Here is an 18,035-nt window from a genome sequence, read left to right as displayed (position 1 = left end):
GCAGTGTCCACAACTTTTGGCAACTTGCAAAATGCAGAACTTCAAAGCCCTGAACCATCAATCTGCATTTCCTCTCACCTAAGTGCCAGTCCCTCTATTTTTCTTCCTGTCCTTCCCTTCTCTTCCCCACTTGCACTGCAAGAACATCTCACCTCCTGCATCTGACAGCACTTTTCTTACTGCTGACCTGTGGCTATTTTTCAAAGACAGACCCTAGGTAAGAGCTGGGAGCTCTCCAATCCCGGTCTGACAGGCATAAGCCAGTGTGTCCCAGCAAGACAGGCCACACCGCACCATGCACCAGTGGCTTGCTGCAGTGCAAAATTAACAGACAATGCGTGGAAATGAACCAACCCTCTTGATTCCTCAGCTCCCAGGAGGGAGGAGCAAGCCAGGGATGTGCTCCCAACAGGGCTATCCTGCACTGCTGGCTGGACCCCTGTGGGATGCTCAGCTCTGGAACCTGGAGTGATGAGGCAGTGGGCAAGAAAGCACAGGCACTAAAAATAGGCTGTTTGCGGTAGGGGCTGACCACATTTATTAGCAAGCCTGTGCTCTGGCTGACCACAAGGCCAGCTGCCTAGAGCTTGGCCGTAATTCACTCTGTGTCTGGGCAGGAAATCTACTTGAGCTCAGGGGGATGTCTAGTAATAGAAAAAGTTGTTCCAGGACCTTGGGCTATTTTTGCCATTTTCTTTTATTTTGCAGACAGAGAAACTTTCGGGAGATGCATCTTGTGCTGGAAAAAAAGAAAAATAAAGCCAGGTGCTCGTGGACAGAGAGAGGAGTAGAAATGGAAAGGGGATCATGCAGATGTTTGTGCCTGGGTCTGGGGTTCTTCTTAGACAGGCTCACCTTCACCACAGAAGATCAGAGCAACAAAGGGGACTCCAGAACTTGATGGACCCTTAAGCACCCTAACAGTGTGCAGCAGTCTAATAAGTTTCGGAGGGGGGTGGGCGGTGTCCCTGTCTCTTCTGCTTCCCTGCAGTTGTGGGTTGGCAGGGAAGATGGGAAGGCAGTGGGAAAACCATCACAGTAATGAATGATCAGGCGTGGAGATGATGGATCTTCCTTGGAAAGGCATCAGAGGGCAACTTGAATTACAGCCAAGGTTGCACCTCTGGCCAGCATGGGATGGGCCAGCAGATTGTCCCCCAGCAGAGGCAGTAATCCCACTAGGACAATGCTGGTTCCCAGTGGATGGCCATGAGCCTGGACTAGCTTAGCTGTGAGCAGCAATGAGTAAGGCAAAGGAGGCAAAGAGCAGATGACTGCCTGTGAATGGCAGCCTTCAGAATGATTTAAGCAAGCTCTGCTGAATGGGGCTCCAGTTTGGAGTGAGGCTGGTACATTCAGCCAGCTGGATAATGAGAGCATCCAGAGTTATAACAGGAAGGATTAAAAAATGTAATTGCTAATGGGGAATTAATTGTTAATGGGGAATCATCATTGCAGGAGGGTGTTCCCAGTGTGGCCCCGCAGGGATCTGTTCTTGGCCAATTGCTAATCACTTGTCTTATCAATTATCTTGAAGGCAACATAAAATGTTACTGGCAAAGTTTGCCAGAGACACCAGGGCTGATGTATATAATGGAAAGGATGAGTCCATCACGCACAGAATCCAGAGCAGTTAATATACGAGCCTTCCCTCAGCAGGAGCACGTGTTTTATGCAGCCAAGCACAAGTCCATTCATCTCCAGTGGAGGAATGTAGGTCAGACTCACAGAATGCAGAACCATGTCCTGGGGAGGACAACACCAATAAGGCCCTGTCAGGAGCCACTTGGAGACAAAGTGCCAGTGCTTCGAGCAGAACTCAGCCAGAGGCAAAAGGAGGTGTTGTGGTTTTGAAAACAAACCAAGTAAGAGGCTCTAAGTCAGAAATAAAATTTAATGAGAAGAAAAGGGAAATAAAATAGAATAAAATAAAATGAAATAAATACAAAAAGAAAAAAACCAGTGACACAGTCAGAATACAACCTGATCAGGGTGATGGAAACAGTCCAGACGAGGCGGTCTTCCTGAAACAGAAATCTTGTAGAAAGGTCTGGTAGTTCCGGTCCTCTGGGAATCCAGTGGGTGAGGGCTGCTTCTACTGTCCCAAATCCCAGCTTATATCCAGGTGAGAATGCTTGGCTCTTCCCCATGGGCGGAGCATCTCACAACGGGATGATGAGTCATGGAAGAGAGCCTTAATGGCCCATTAAAGAGAGAGTCATGCAAAAGGCATTGATGGGCCATTAACTGAAGATGGTGATAGAATACATCCTAAACTACAACCCAGGACAATCCACCCCTTATTCCATTACCATCTACAACATGCCTAAATCAAGACATTCTTACAGATGAATGCATATATACATACAGAATGAAACCTTACACACTGCCCTCACTTAAAATTAAGACTCCCTGTGGTACACAACGGGTTTCTCCATCTTTCTGCATTACCCACCAAGTGTAGCCAGGTCCTTGAGCAAAGACAATCCCATGGACGGGTCTGCCTTTGCCTGAAGTGGGATTAATCCAAACACTCTTTCCTAAAATGCCCTTCATGAGTACCACAGGTACTTTGTCTCCATCCACTGTGTGTAAGGGTTCAGACTGGGCAGGACCACCTCGATTGATAGACCCTCGGGTGTTAACTATCCATGTGGCTTTGGCCAAGTTTAGTTCCCAATTCTTGAAGGTTCCCCCATCAAGTGCCTTCAGGGCAGTCTTTAATAGTCCGTTGCACCGTTCAACTTTCCCAGCAGCTGGTGCATGATAAGGAATGTGGTATATCCATTCAATACCATGTTCTCTAGCCCAGGTGTTTATAAGGTTGTTCTTGAAATGGGTCCCATTGTCCGACTCAATTCTCTCAGGGGTGCCGTGTCTCCACAGGATTTGTTTTTCAAGGCCCAGGATGGTGTTCCTGGCAGTGGCATGAGGCACAGGGTGGGTTTCCAGCCATCCAGTGGTGACTTCCACCATGGTCAGCACATACCGCTTTCCTTGGCGTGTTTGGGGAAGGGTGATGTAGTCAATTTGCCAGGCTTCCCCGTACCTGTACTTCAGCCATCGTCCACCATACCACAGAGGCTTCATTCGCTTGGCCTGTTTGATTGCAGCGCAGGTCTCACAGTTGTGGATGACCTGTGAGATGCTGTCCATAGTGAGGTCCACCCCTCGGTCACGGGCCCATCGATATGTTGCATCTCTTCCCTGATGGCCAGAGGCATCATGGGCCCAACGAGCTAGGAATAATTCTCCCTTGTGCTGCCAATCTAGATCTACTTGTGATACTTTCACCTTGGCAGCTTTGTCTACCTGCTCGTTGTTGCGATGCTCCTCATTAGCCCAGCTTTTGGGTATATGCGCATCCACATGTCGAACCTTCACGGTCAGCCTCTCTACTCGGGCGGCGATGTCTTGCCAAATGTCAGCGGCCCAGATGGGTTTTCCTCTGCGCTGCCAATTGGCCTTTTTCCATCGATTCAGCCATCCCCACAGAGCATTAGCTACCATCCATGAGTCAGTGTAGAGATAGAGCCTCGGCCACTTTTCTCGTTCAGCAATTTCTAAAGCCAGCTGGACAGCTTTAAGCTCTGCAACTTGACTCAATCCACCTTGTCCCTCGGTAGCTTGTGCAACTTGTCGTGTGGGGCTCCATGCTGCAGCTTTCCATTTCCGGTTAGCTCCTACAATTCGGCAGGAGCCATCAGTGAACAGAGCATATCGTCTTTCAGTCTCCGGTAGCTCATTATATGGTGGGGCTTCCTCAGCACATGTTACTTGCTTTTCTCCTTCTTCTTCTTCAGATGATAATCCAAAAGTTTCCCCTTCCAGCCAGTTCGTTATAACTTCCAGAATCCCAGGGCGATTTGGGTTTCCAATGCGGGCGCGCTGTGTAATGAGGGCAATCCATTTGCTCCATGTGGTATCGGTGGCATGATGTGTGGAAGGAACCTTCCCCTTAAACATCCACCGCAGCACTGGTAGTCGGGGTGCCAAAAGCAGCTGTGTTTCAGTGCCAATAACTTCTGAGGCGGCTTGAACTCCTTCATAGGCGGCCAAGATCTCCTTCTCTGTGAGAGTGTAGTTGGCCTCGGAGCCTCTGTAACTTCGGCTCCAGAATCCCAGTGGTCGGCCTCGAGTCTCCCCAGGCACCTTCTGCCAAAGGCTCCAAGACAAACCATTGTTTCCAACTGCGGAGTAAAGCACATTTCTCACATCTGGTCCCGTCCTGACTGGGCCCAGGGCTACTGCATGAGCAATCTCTTGCTTGATCTGAACAAAAGCTTGTTGCTGTTCAGGCCCCCAGTGGAAATCGTTCTTCTTGCGGGTCACCAAGTAGAGAGGGCTCACGATCTGACTGTACTCAGGAATGTGCATCCTCCAAAAGCCTATGGCACCTAGGAAAGCTTGTGTTTCCTTTTTGTTGGTAGGTGCGGACATGGCTGTGATCTTGTTGATGATCTCTGTGGGGATTTGGCGACGACCATCTTGCCATTTGACCCCCAAGAACTGGATTTCTTGAGCTGGTCCCTTAACCTTGCTTTTTTTAATGGCAAAACCAGCTTTCAGCAGAATTTGGATAATTTCCTCTCCTTTCTTGAAGACCTCCTCTGGTGTATTCCCCATATGATGATGTCATCAATGTACTGCAGATGCTCTGGAGCCTCACGCTTTTCCAGTGCAGATTGGATCAGTCCATGGCAGATGGTGTGGCCATGTTTCCACCCCTGGGGCAGTCGGTTCCAGGTGTACTGCACGCCCCTCCAGGTGAAGGCAAACTGAGGTCTGCACTCCGCTGCCAAAGGAATGGAGAAGAAGGCGTTGGCGATATCAATGGTTGCATACCACTTTGCTGCTTTGGACTCCAGCTCGTACTGAAGCTCTAACATGTCTGGCACAGCAGCGCTCAGTGGTGGCGTGACTTCATTCAGACCACGGTAATCCACCATCAGTATCCATTCTCCACTGGACTTATGCACCAGCCAAATCGGACTGTTGAAAGGTGAACAGGCCTTACTGACTACCCCTTGGCTTTCCAGTTTACAGATCATCTCATGTATGGGAATCACAGAGTCTCTGTCAGTGCGGTATTGCCGATGGTGTACTGTTGCTGTGGCAATTGGTACTTGTTGTTCTTCAACTTTCAGCAGTCCCACAGCAGAGGGGTCATCTGAGAGACGAGACAAAGTATTCAACTGTCTGATGTCTTCTTTCACTACTGCGGCTATCTCAAAAACCCAACGATATCCTTTCGGATCTTTGAAATATCCATTCCTGAGATAGTCTATGCCGAGGATGCATGGGGCCTCTGGGCCAGTTGCGATAGGGTGTTTTTGCCACTCGTCCCCAGTTAAACTCACTTCGGCCTCTAATACAGTCAGTTCCTGGGACTCTCCTGTTACTCCTGTAATAGAAATGGATTCTGTTCCTACATACCTTGATGGCATCATGGTACATTGGGCCCCAGTGTCAACCAATGCCGTATATTTTTCTGGGTCAGATGTGCCAGGCCATCGGATCCACACAGTCCAGAAGATCCGATTGTCCCTTTCCTCTTCCTGGCTAGAGGCAGGGCCCCCCTATTCCTGGTCATCGCATACGTTGTTCTCTTCCTGTAAATGTGTTGCTGAGGTCCCTTCAAGAGGATCAGTCATATCATCATTCCTGTACCATCTGGAGTTCTGTGCATGAGAGACCGGAGCAACACTGATTCTAGATGAGCTTTTTGTGGTAGGTATTTCTCTTTTCAGTTCACGTACCCGGGCTGCTAAGGAGGAGGTGGGTTTTCCATCCCACTTCTTCATATCTTCTCCATGCTCCCGAAGAAAAAACCAAAGGTTACCTCGGGGTGTGTATCCTCTCTCCCTGGCTGGGGGACGCCTGCTCCTAATCGCAGAGACTCTCGTCGGCTCTGGTGAGATATCGTAAATTTCTTCCTTAAGTTCTTTTTTTCAGTTTCTGATGGCCTTCTTCAATTAAGTTCCTGACTTGCTCAGCCAGTCTTGTTTCCACAGATGAGACATGGGCACGAACTGGGGCGGTGACAGTGTCCTCGTAAATCCTTAGTTTGTTAGCCAGGACACCCACCTTGTCCTCACCTTCTCTCCATTGCAGTGTTGCCAGGTAACGTGAGTACATCTCTGGTCCAAGCCGTGCAAATCTCAACCACATCCGTGATGTGCACTGGACATCATCTGGGCTCTTAGGAAATCTCTCATCTTCTGCAAAAATGATCTCCAGCACAGCCAATTCCCTTAGACATCGGATACCTTGTTCTATTGTGTTCCATTTTCCTTGGTGCACTAGGAGGTCTTCTTTACAAAGGTATCTGTCTTTCACACTTGTTAGCAGTTGCTGCCAGAGGCTGAGAGTTTCTTGGGTTTTTCCGATTCCCGGGTCAATGACCACATCCTGGGACAGTGATCCCAGTTGCCTGGCCTCAGTTCCATCCAGAATGGTGTCATTGGCTGCAGCATCCCAGATGCGGAGCAGCCAGGTGAGGATGGACTCGTTGGTCTGGCGGGTGAATTCCCTTCGCAGGTCACGCAGCTCACCCAGAGATAGAGAGCGGGTGATGATCTCTGTCTCTGTCTCTTCAGCTGAGTGCGAAGGTCCTGCTCCATCCTCGTCAGTCGCTATGTGGACTGATTTGCTCCTTGATTTCTTCTTCTGAGTGGTGGCAACTGCTACTGGTTTAGGCTGTTCCGGTTCAGTGACGGTTTGTGTGGAGATGCTGACAGCACTTTTGGTTCCTTTCTCCTCTGTGACAGTCTGTGTAGTCGTCGATGCTATTGCTTTGCTTCTTTTTACCTCTTCTACTTCTTTAAGAACATGCTCCAACACACCATGCAGTGTTTTGATTCTAAGCATGGTGCTTAGAAAACAAAGAAAACAGAGAAAACAAAGCAGGACTAACAAGAACATCATGCTGTCCTTGGCATCCAGAGGGTACTCAATATTTTCAAAAACTGCTGTGTCATTCCTGAAAAGCTGGAAAAAATCATTCTTTACTCCTCCCCACAGGGGCTGTGTGAGATTGTTGAGGCTCCAGACGTAGCATCCTAGACTAGAACAAGAATACAAAACTGGGTATATATTCTGAATAATGTTCATTGCCTCAGATTTTATCAAGCAATGGACATAATAGACCAGTAAAGCAATTTTAGTACCATATCCTGGTCTACGCAGGAGTATTAAGGCCGGCAGATAGTGCCCCACGTTTGGAAAAATATAGAGAGATAGGTATAAGACACATGTAAGCATGTTGGGCATCATAACAGACAGGTGTCTTCTTCAATAAAATTGTAATTTCTGACTTTTCTTATTGCCTCTGCTGCACATTGGGCGCCAAAAATATGTTGTGGTTTTGAAAACAAACCAAGTAAGAGGCTCTAAGTCAGAAATAAAATTTAATGAGAAGAAAAGGAAAAAATAAAATAGAATAAAATAAAATAAATGCAAAAAAAGAAAAACCAGTGACACAGTCAGAATACAACCTGATCAGGGTGGTGGAAACAGTCCAGACGAGGTGGTCTTCCTGAAACAGAAATCTTGTAGAAAGGTCTGGTAGTTCCGGTCCTCTGGGAATCCAGTGGGTGAGGGCTGCTTCTACTGTCCCAAATCCCAGCTTATATCCAGGTGAGAATGCTTGGCTCTTCCCCATGGGCGGAGCATCTCACAATGGGGTGATGAGTCATGGAAGAGAGCCTTAATGGCCCATTAAAGAGAGAGATAACTCCCGGAGGGAGTTATCTCTGAGTCATGCAAAAGGCATTGATGGGCCATTAACTGAAGATGGTGATAGAATATATCCTAAACTACAACCCAGGACAGGAGGTGTCAGGGGAGGTAGGAAGGTGCTATGTAATAAGACAGAGCTTTTTCCTGGACTGGCCTCAGCCTGAGCCTGGAAGAAGGCACCATCTCCAGACTCTCAGCCCTGCACACACAGTCAGTCCCTTTGACCTTGCCTTCCCCAGTGACTGCCTGTGCCCTGGCAATTACAAAAATTCCAGATCACTCTGTTACACATGCAACTCACCCTGGGGAATGTGTGCAAAAACAAAAAACAAACGACAGATGTTTGTCATGTCGCTTAATGCATGACTGAAGGACACCGTGGGAGGGGAGGGGATGGGAGGGGAGGACCGGGCAGGACAGGACAGGGCACCTCAACTCAACTACATTTGCTCACCAACCAAAACCTACACAGATCTAGAAAACAAAACACACAGACCAAGGTGAACATACAAACCATCTCCTACACAGCAAATCCAGAGAACACCTCCAAATTCAAACTGTCCAGTTTAAGCATGCTAGGCAGATGGCACTCCCTGGCATGAGTTGACTTGTGTGGAGGAAGCAGAGCCCAGATAAGGAGGTGGTCACCTTCCTGTCAGCCAAAAAATGCTACGCAGACAAGGTTGGGCAATTCTACAAGGGGAGAGAGGTTTTCCTACCTACAGTTGGTTTCTCATTGAAAAGCCAATTTGCATGGCCTTGCTGTGCATTTTGAAGGCTATTTATTGGTCCGGGCTTTGTCTTTGCAGCAGCATTTCTAACGAGGCATGTACAAACTGGAGCCCCGGGGAGGCTTTGCAGCAGAACCAACTGCAAAAGATTAGGTCAGGACTTAAAGGAGCAAGAGAGAAGGGAGAGTAATGAAACAAAATCTCTTTTCCTCAGCTGTGGAATGAGGGGGGCTAATTGCTTGTCGTTGGTGAGGAAGAGAGGAGATGGGCGCTTCTGTGCCTATCAATAAATTAACCCCGGCATGTGGCATCTGAAGTGCATTCATTTCCAGAGCTTTTATCTCTTTGTCTTCTCTCCTGGGTGAAAACATAATTATTGTTTAAACATGAGTTAATTCAGCAAGGTGAGGATCAATAAAGCAGAATTACTCCTCTTTTAAAAGTAAAGAAATCTCAATCTGGGGCAGCTGGGGACAAAACTCTGGGAGAGCTGATGGATGGGGAAGACATCTTGGTCACAGCAGGAGACTGGGGAAGCAGAGCTCCCTCTTTTCAGGACTGCTGTAGGCATTTGGTTTAATAAGGACAGATCAAGTCCAGGAACAGGCAGTCACAGCATTCAGTATAAAAAGCTGAAATCACCCAGGCATGCTCACTCTGTGGCCTAACATGTAATTAGGCATCTCCACCATGTACACACTTCCCACATAAGAGCTTGGGTTAAACCCCAAGGCTTGTGCTGTGACCTCTCACAGACCTTTGAAGTCACCCAGGCCCTGCTAGAGAGGAGGTCTCTGCACTGCAGGGACCTCCACCGGCTCTGCTCTCACACAGTGGAGGGCCTTGGTCAACCAAAGGTGTGTCACAGCAGACAGCATCACATCAGTGCTCTGCTCAGCTTTTTCCATCACTTTCCTCCATTCTGAAAAAAACTGGAAGCAACCACTGCCTGGAGAACAAAACACAGGAAGGAAAATGGAGCTACCAAAATAACAGGAAGTTGATTAGAGGGCTAGAACACCTCTTCTACGAGGAAATGCTGAGATACTTGATATTCTTCATCCTGGAGAAGAGAAGGTTCTGGGATGACCTTATAGCACCGTTCATTATGTAAAGAGGCTACAAGAGACCCGAGGAAGGACACAAGGACATGCAGTGACAGGACAAGGGGTAATGGCTTTAAACAGAGAGTAGGTTTAAATTAGATATCAAGAATAAATCCTTTACTGTGATGATGGTGAGGCACTGATGAAGGCTGTCCAGAGAAGTTGTAGAGGTCCCATTCCTGGAAGGGTTCATGGCCAGATTGGATGGGATTTTATGCAAACTGGTCTAGTGAAGGTGTTACCGTCCATGGGCAGGAGGACTGAAGTTGATGATCATTAAGGTCCCTTCAAACTTAAACCATTCTGTGATTCTCTGTGGAGGGCATAAGGCTCTCCCCTTCTCTCCTGGGTCTTCAGCCTGTTCTGCCTACCGTGTGCTCTCCCATTCTTCCTGCAGCTCCTGTCCATCCCTCCAGGCCAGCTGGATCTGTGCAGATGGGGACAGCGCTGTGCCTGTCGAGGGCAGTGCCCATCTCTGCAGGCAGGGTTGGCCCAATCTGGCAACCCCATCCAAAGTTGCTTATTCACACACTGGAGATGACAGTCCTGGACACTCTCTTCAATTGCCCCCCAGCCCTTCCCTGCAGCAGGACACCCCAAATCCACTGACAGAGCCTGAACATTAGTGCCAGCCTCCGAGCATCCCCCTGGGGCTGCCCTGCTGGATGTCTCTGGTCTCCCACCACCCAGTGCCCACCCCCCTGGGAAGCTGCATCACACCCAGCTATGTGATAGGTGTGAAACCTGAGCAACGTGCCAGGGATGCAAAGCAAGGGAACTCTGTCACCCCAAAGGTCACAGGAACCCCTAATCCACTGACCTCTGAGCCCCTCCACTCCCTTCCCCCAACAACTGGGGATCATCCCAGGCTTCTGCAACCCAGAGTACCCTGTGCTCCAAGGAATAGGACTAAAGGTGAGCAGCAGAGGGGTTAATAGATGAGCAGCCTCACCTTCACGAAGCCTGATGCTGCTTTTATTAATTCATGTGGCACTTTGCAGGATGCTCTAGTAATCACTGAGGTGCATAAGAGAGCCAAGAGAGGGTGGCCAGGCTCCCTCCACTGTGCTCATCCTTACTTAACAGCTTGTCACATTCTCCTCACTCAAGTATTCAGTGCTAATGCATCTCTTAAAGTGCTTCATGAGCTATTAAAGTTGAACGTGCCTCAAGTGCATGATAAATGGACTCTAAACCAGCATCTTTCCCCCACTCCACCGGGTCCCTGCCACCAGTGGGATTAATCCACCCTCCCACCCCAACCCTGCTGTGCCTTTCTAGACCGGCTGGTGGGGGATGAGCTCTGGATGGGGGGGCACAGGGGGCAAGCTTTGGGTGTCCAGCGCTGACCTCCCTATGTGCAGCCTCTCCGAGCTGGGCACGGTGGGGTGGGCGGGAGACCTGCTGCTCCAAAGCTCCTGCCCAGAGCCAGCCTCGGTGTTCCAGAGAGGTGCCCAGGAGGGATATGCAGTGCCTCTGGAAAACAGATTGACGACAACCCTGAAGGTGTCCCACTATTTCATAACTAATTTTCTGACCAGGTATCCTTTTTTGACCCCCAGCGAAGCTGCTACAGATGGGAAGAGCCCTGCGTCACTTCTCACACCCAATTCAGGCACTTGCTGATGCACACAGGCCTCAGCAGCTTCAGATTTGAGCTGGTGTCTCAGACACCTGCCTCCCAGACATAGGTAGGCAAGGGAAACAGGAGAGATACAACGACACGACACGGGAGACTATGCTGCCAAACCCCTGAATCCTGCTGTATCACAGAGCAAAAGGTGACAGTTGCTGCAGCTCTGCACCAGCTGTCAGTGGCAAAATGTGTGGTCCTGCTCGTTGGTGAGAAGCATCATTTTTTCCTGCCTAGACAACACAACTCAATTGTGTGCAACCCTGAAGTACCTGGCACTTTTGTGTTTTGTGCATCTCCCTGTGCAGCAGGTCTTGGCTACTATTCCTACAGCACAGCAGGAAGCAGCATGGTGCATCCAAAGGATGCTCTGGCAGTCCTATTGCCAGGTCCTTTAAAACTTCCCAGGGAGTGGCCCTGCAAGCACAGCAGGAGTGAGCAGCTAGGCTTCTCTGCAGGAAGCATCACACCACCACAAGCAGCATACAGCTCAGCACCCAAATGCTTTGAGCAGGCACCCTGGGAACGGGTTGGGGACCTTCATGCAGCACCAGCCAACAAGCTCCTTCTGTGTCCACAGAGTGGCTGTCCCCATGCAAGGCAGATGTGCTGCCCAACCTTGGCTGCTTTGTGTCCAAACTGGAAGCTTGTGGCAATGTAAACCCACACAAATGGATTTAGGGCAGTTCAGTGGGGCACTCTGGCTGGGCTTCTCAATTTCACAGAGCCCAGGGATGCATAGATGTCTTTACTGCAGTTAATCAGCAGAATTCCCCTCTAAGATCCTCTAAACACAACTACAGACAGGAAAAGCAGTGAACTCTGGAGGTTCCCCATTTTGTCCTGTTTTTGCAAAGCTGGACTCCACACCAGGACCCAACGAACCCTCATAATCTTCCTGCTCCTGCCTAGACCCAGGATTATGTGGGGCTTCTTCAACTCCCAATGCCACCAGTGACTCTAAAGTGTAATCTCTCTAAAGTCACTACTAAAATAAGCCCTGAATCCTCTGCCAGCTTGGAGAGATGTGAGCTCCTGGTGGGCACAGATGCATGCTGGCAGTGGGGATAAAGTCCCTGCAAGGAGGTGAGAGCAGGATGAAGCATCATCCATCTTTGTCATGGGGCAGGGTGTCATGGAGCTGTCAGGGGTGATTGGAGTTTGGAACTGACAGGCTGATGCTTCCTCTCAACTCCTCATCCCTTAATGGGTGGGCTGCACGGGGCAGCATCCACAAATGAGCGGGCAGAGGGATCCAAAGCAGTAGGGACACAGTAGCTGTGGGCAGGGCAAGGGGAATCAGCAGAGGGAGATGCAGGATGCCCAAACGCCACAGTGATGGGCTGGAGGGAGTACTTGTCATGGACAGAAGTGATAACATGCACAGAAATATCAGGCACACCTGGAGGGTGCACCCAGATTCCCCCAGGAGAGAGGCTGGAGGAGAAGCATTCTCATTTTCCCTATTTTTCCAATTTTTCCCATTTTTCCCATTTTTCAGGAGCCCCAGGGCCTGGGAGGTGTGAAGGACTCACCCTGGCTGTGCCTCTGGGCGTACACCACCACCACCGCGGCGAGCACCACGCAGCAGGCTGACCGGACAGGGTTAGCCATCTGTGGAAGCAAACACAGGCAGGAGCAGTCATGGTTTGCCCCCAGTGCTGAGAGCCCCCAGTGATGAGACTGCAAGGAGATGACTGCAAAATCAGCTCCATGGCAGCCAAGGGGAAATTCACTGCAAAATGAGGCATTTTGCTGGTGCACGCTTCATCACTCACATCATCACAGTGCCTGTGGCACTTTCCATGGGAGGTGTCTGGAGGTGATGATAGGCATTGCACAAATGCTCTATCTTCCCCATCTCATGTTCAACGTTTTCCTTTGAGAGCCAACCCCTGCTCCTTGGCAGCATCATTTTAGGAGCCAACAGTACCTGCAAATAGGTTGCAGAGGGGTTTTGAGGAGATAGGAGCACACCTAGGTAGTTCACAGCAGCAGTTGGTGCTTTGAGTGTGCAACATGTTGATCTCAGCACAGATCTCAGCCTCAGCTACCTGCCATTATTATCTTAATGGGCCACAGCTGTCCCCTACTTCTCTGGGCTGGGAGTGGCAGAGGCTACTCCACCCTGGTGAGCTGTGCCTTGTGGCAGGGGACCTGGGGTGCAAGGAGATGTGGAGGGGGTGACAGCTAAGAAAGCAGGTGATGAAGACATCCTGTGTGCACCAAAAAGCCCACCAAGAAGCAAAGGAATGGACAAACGGCAGCAACAACTACGAGAATACTCTGCACAAGCCCTACAATGCTGGAGATGCCCAAGCTTTCATTTTGTTGCAGCCAGGGCTGGTAGAGGAAACCAGAGTCAGGAGGGAGCTGCTGGGGACAGCAACGGGGGATGCCGGCCCACCCACCAGGAGGTAAATAGCACCATGCACGAAAAGCAAATTGCCCCTTCAAAACCCGTTCAAATTTCTCTAACCTCAAATACCGTATCAGTAACGTGCACAGGATTGCCTTTTAATCTAGAACATGAGTATGGGCTCATTAGCCAGATGGCATCCATTTAAACCTAAATAAAGGAGGAGCTGTATTGGTGAGGGAAAGAAAATCCAGCAAAACATATCCCATTATCTAACACGACTGTTTCAGGAGCCCAGACGGCTCCTGGATTCACAGCAAGCCTTTACAGGGCTGGAGGGGAAGGCAAGAGCAGCTGGGTGGGATTTCATGAGCAGATTTTGAGGTGCAGGTGGACCAGCCTCATCTCAAATGTCTCTCCGGGCAGAGATGCTGAGGGAGATAGTGGGTCTGAAGAGGCCAAGCCTGGAGATGGGCAGAGAAGAGATCCATGTCCTTTACTACTGATCTTTCAGGGTTTGGACTTGAAAGGCTGGCAGCAAGAGCCATTCCCAGTGTGCTGGTGTTGCAGAGCACAGACATGCAAGCCCGAGCCCTCATGGGTCACCTTGAGCAAATCACTCTAACTGCCTCCCACGTGCCTCAGTTTCCCCGTCTGTAAAACAGAGATAATGAAGGTGACCTTCCTCTGAAAGCTCTGGGCGAGGCGCACTAAGTGCTAATTACAACCTCCTTATCACTCACTCTTCTTCCCTCCTGTCTGCTCTCCACTGCCTTTCCCATGTGTCCTCTCTGCACCCGCAGCATGGCACCCTGACTGCCTCCCTACCTGTCCTCCAGCTGCCATCACAAGTGGCAGCTCAGGGAGTGGGTGGTAGCTGGAACCTGAGGCAGGTGGCAATGCCACATCCTGGGGCACTGCTGACATGTGGGGCCCTGAGCAGCTGGGAAACCACCTGCAGCCCAGGAGTCAACTCTCCCTATTTACACTCAGATTTACTTTCCACTGAATATTCTCTTCCTACACCCCTGGGAGTTGATGGGTGGCACCAGGAACTAAAGCAGACAAAGAACCAGGGGTCAGAGCCTCCTTTCACCACAGTCCAGGTATCTCCAGCTAGTGCAGCTGCCCCATTTCTGGGGACAATGGCAATGACAGGAGGCAGGACAGGACTCCCCAGAAACCAGCCTGCTCTTTGAAAAGTGTGAGATCTCTTTGATGTTGCCTTTCCCTTTGGCTCAGTGCAAATATCACCAGCATCATACTCTACCTCTCAACCTTGCCAAGGAATAAAGCCACCTGCTGCCCACCCCCTGCTGCTCCTCCCTCATCTCTTAAAATAATTGCTGCTGCTCCTGCCCAGGTGCCTAGGCCAGCATCGAAACAGACAGAGTTATGTGGCAAGGAGTGGTTCCTGTCCCAAAGCACTGGTAGTCTCAAGGGATACAGGTGGAGTAAGAAAGCAGAGGGACCAAGATAGAGGTCCCTGAGGACTCTATGGCATGGCCAGGATACAGGCAGAGGCTTCCAGTGACAGCACACAGAATTCACCACTTGGCTGCGCTCACCCTGGAAAACCTCATTTCTTCTTAGAGATGAGCCCTATGACCAGAAAGAAGCAGAGCTATTTTAGGATAAAAAAATCTAGCCAGAAAACCAACTTCTTCTCACTTGAATTGCAATTTTCCATGCAGTATTTGCTTTGTTTGACTGTTTTGCCCAAAGCCATGTCGATTTCTTTTTCCCCAAGCACATAACAAAGCCTTCACAATTTCCACAGATGCTTCCAATGCAAATTTCTGTTGCTATATTTGCTCACTTATCTGTTTCTCTAGCGAAAGCCAGCACCCTGGCATTCGGGTGTACAGGCCAGTGAGCAGCAGCTCACCAGGTGTGAAGGTCCCTGAGCTATGTCCCTGTGCCAGCAGGGAGCAGTTTACAGGTGATGGAGGGGAACCACATTTATTACACACCAAGGTCTGCAGTGTGAAACTCAATTTTCTGTGAAAAAGGTAGATTTTCCCCCTGTAATGAATAATTTCCTGGAGGTAGAGAGGAAGGAGGAGCCTGGGGAGAAGGACAGGAGGAGAGGGAACATATGAAATGGTGGACCAGCAGCACTGGAGCCATCCTCTCTGTCCCCAGTTTCCTGTCTGGGGAGAGAGCAAAGGGTTGATCTTTCCCTGCCTTGTCCTCTACACCAAGGATAGTGAGAGCATCAGTCATGGTCACCCTTAGCAGAAGCAACTCAACACAGACATGAATAAGGTCCCCTCCAGCAGCTCTCAGTCTAAACAAACACGTTTCCAGGCATGTGTTCCCTGAGCTGGATCTGGACTGAAGGGACACAGCAATGTGACATTAGCTGTTGTGGTATGATGGGGTGAGGGCAGTAGTCCTGGGAGGGCACAGGAGTGAAAGGGATTGTGTAGCCAGGCACAAAGTAGGACGCTGCTTTCTGCTTAACAGTCCCAGTGTCCTCTTTTGAGTAGGCAAAGGGATGGATCCCTTCCAGCTCTCCCTTAGTATAATCCCCAAAGCTTTAGCAGTGGAGTACCAACTGGCACCTATAAACAGCAGGTCCAGGGCAGGGCTGTCGCTGGCTAGTGAGGGATGTGGACTTCACCCCAGTCTCCAACCACAACTCTCACCTGCCACAGGCTGCTCTTAGCACCGATAAAGAAATAAACCCCTTATTCTAGAAGTGTGTGGCTGCCTCAAAAGAAAAGTGGTAGTTTCAAAACCCAGTGATTCCATGACAAAGACTTCCACCAGACAATTCCCCATCAGGTGCTGTTACGGGGTCTGGCTCTGAAGTTGTGAACTGGGGGAAAACAACCCTGTTTAGTCGTTTCCTTCCCCTCCAGCTTTGCCCTGAGCCTCCCAAAGGAGTTTTGCAGCACCTGTCCTGCAGGCATCCACGGCAGGCACCACGGTGTGACTGCACTGCCCACAGCGACTGTCAATGCTGTGGTACAGCCTCTGCTGCAGACATGGCTGTGGATGGACACCTGTGCTGCAGACACAGGCTGTAGCTGCTACAGTTCACCTGTACTGCAGACACCAATGGCATGTGGTCAGGTACCACCTGTACCACAGATTCTGAGCGCAGGTGGTACTGCACACCTCCACGACAGGCGCTGGCTATAAGGCGGTACTGAACACCTGGAGTGCAGATGCTGACTGCAGGCATTGCAGCTCACCTGTCCTGCAGGCCAGGTCACAGTCTGCCTCTTCCTGAAGTGTGGTATTATGCCTGTAGTGCAGATGCCAACTGTAGACATCACAATGCCCCTGCACTCACAGCAGGCACCTCCTGGGCCCCAGTGTTACTGAAGGAGAAACAACACCCTTACCAAAGCCACTCTCAATTCCTCAGCCTAGGCCCTTGCCAGAGATGCTCACACAGCTTTCCCCAGCCTCAGGGATCCAGGGTGTCTCCTGCGGCATGCCATCCCTCCCCAAGGGCAGAGAGTGATGCTGGTATGAGCAGTGAGGCACTGAAGTGGGCAGGACACCCTCCAGCCTTAGGTTCCCAGGGATTGCACCACTTGTGGGCAGCAGGGCTTGGCCACCTGAAAGCACTGAGTGCTGTCTCCTCCTTTCAGATCATCCCTGGCAGCAAGGCGAGGGAAAGGAGATGAAAAAATAGTTGTCACTTAATGTCAGATGCTTGCTAACAGCCCTAAAGCCTTCTGGCCTTACAGTGCCCTGTCAGCACTAAACTCCTCTTTGCTGCCTAAGACGAAGAGAGAAAAGAGAGACTTTGTCATCTCCTGCATACATGCAATCAGAAAGCCTTATCTGCAGAGACAGAATCCCCACTACTTGAAAAGCTCTCTTAAATCTAATTTAAACTTCCACTGTCAATAGAGCAATTAGCACTGCCCTCCTGGACCATGAGTGTCACAGTGTCTGGGGCCAGAAATAAACTCACTCTTGGCTCTCATGGACTGTGACTTTCCTCCCTCCACCTCCTTCCCTTCTGGAAATGAAGCAAAGACTCCAAGGAAGATATACCCTGGAGGAAGAAGCATCTCACAGCAGAGCTCCCTTATCACTCTGCCTTTGCCATCCCAGTGAACACTGCTGGACCTCTGGATGGCAGCGCAAATCCTCCTGCCCTTGTGGTCTAAGAAATGGGCAAATGGTGGAAAGATGGTCCTCACAAAACTTCCCAGCTGCTTTGGTTGAAGGTGTGCCCCTGGAGGCAGCTGTGGACTCGGAACTCTTGGTTCCAGCATACCTGCTGAAGGTTGCTCCATCTTCCCTGGATGCCACTGGAAAGGTGTCTCAATGTGAAAAGCAATGACCAAAGCTGCTCTCCATATCCACAGGGCTGAAGAAAGCAGCTCTTTGGGAGGGAGCATCAGCCCAGATTAGATCAGAGCTACTTTTCAGGGGGTGATGCAGAGTTTAGGAGCTACAGAGATAGCTGGGATGGTCTGGGGAGGAACAACCCATGA

At 50.1% G+C, this 18,035-nt stretch overlaps 1 protein-coding gene across 1 annotated transcript in view; it reads right to left on the bottom strand.

Annotated features, from left to right (window-relative positions):
- The window catches only part of CNTFR (ciliary neurotrophic factor receptor), a 139,739-nt gene that overhangs the window by 59,855 nt on the left and 61,849 nt on the right, over positions 1-18,035 (bottom strand). Inside the window, exon 3 of the mRNA XM_066339577.1 lies at positions 12,746-12,824. Coding sequence (XP_066195674.1) covers positions 12,746-12,824 — 79 coding nt within the window. The remainder of the gene's footprint in view (positions 1-12,745; positions 12,825-18,035) is intronic.

This window comes from Sylvia atricapilla, chromosome Z, assembly GCF_009819655.1.
Source record: "Sylvia atricapilla isolate bSylAtr1 chromosome Z, bSylAtr1.pri, whole genome shotgun sequence".
NCBI lineage: Eukaryota > Metazoa > Chordata > Aves > Passeriformes > Sylviidae > Sylvia > Sylvia atricapilla.
The sequence above is the reverse complement of the archived record's forward strand: the minus strand, read 5'-3'. Positions and strand labels throughout refer to the sequence as shown.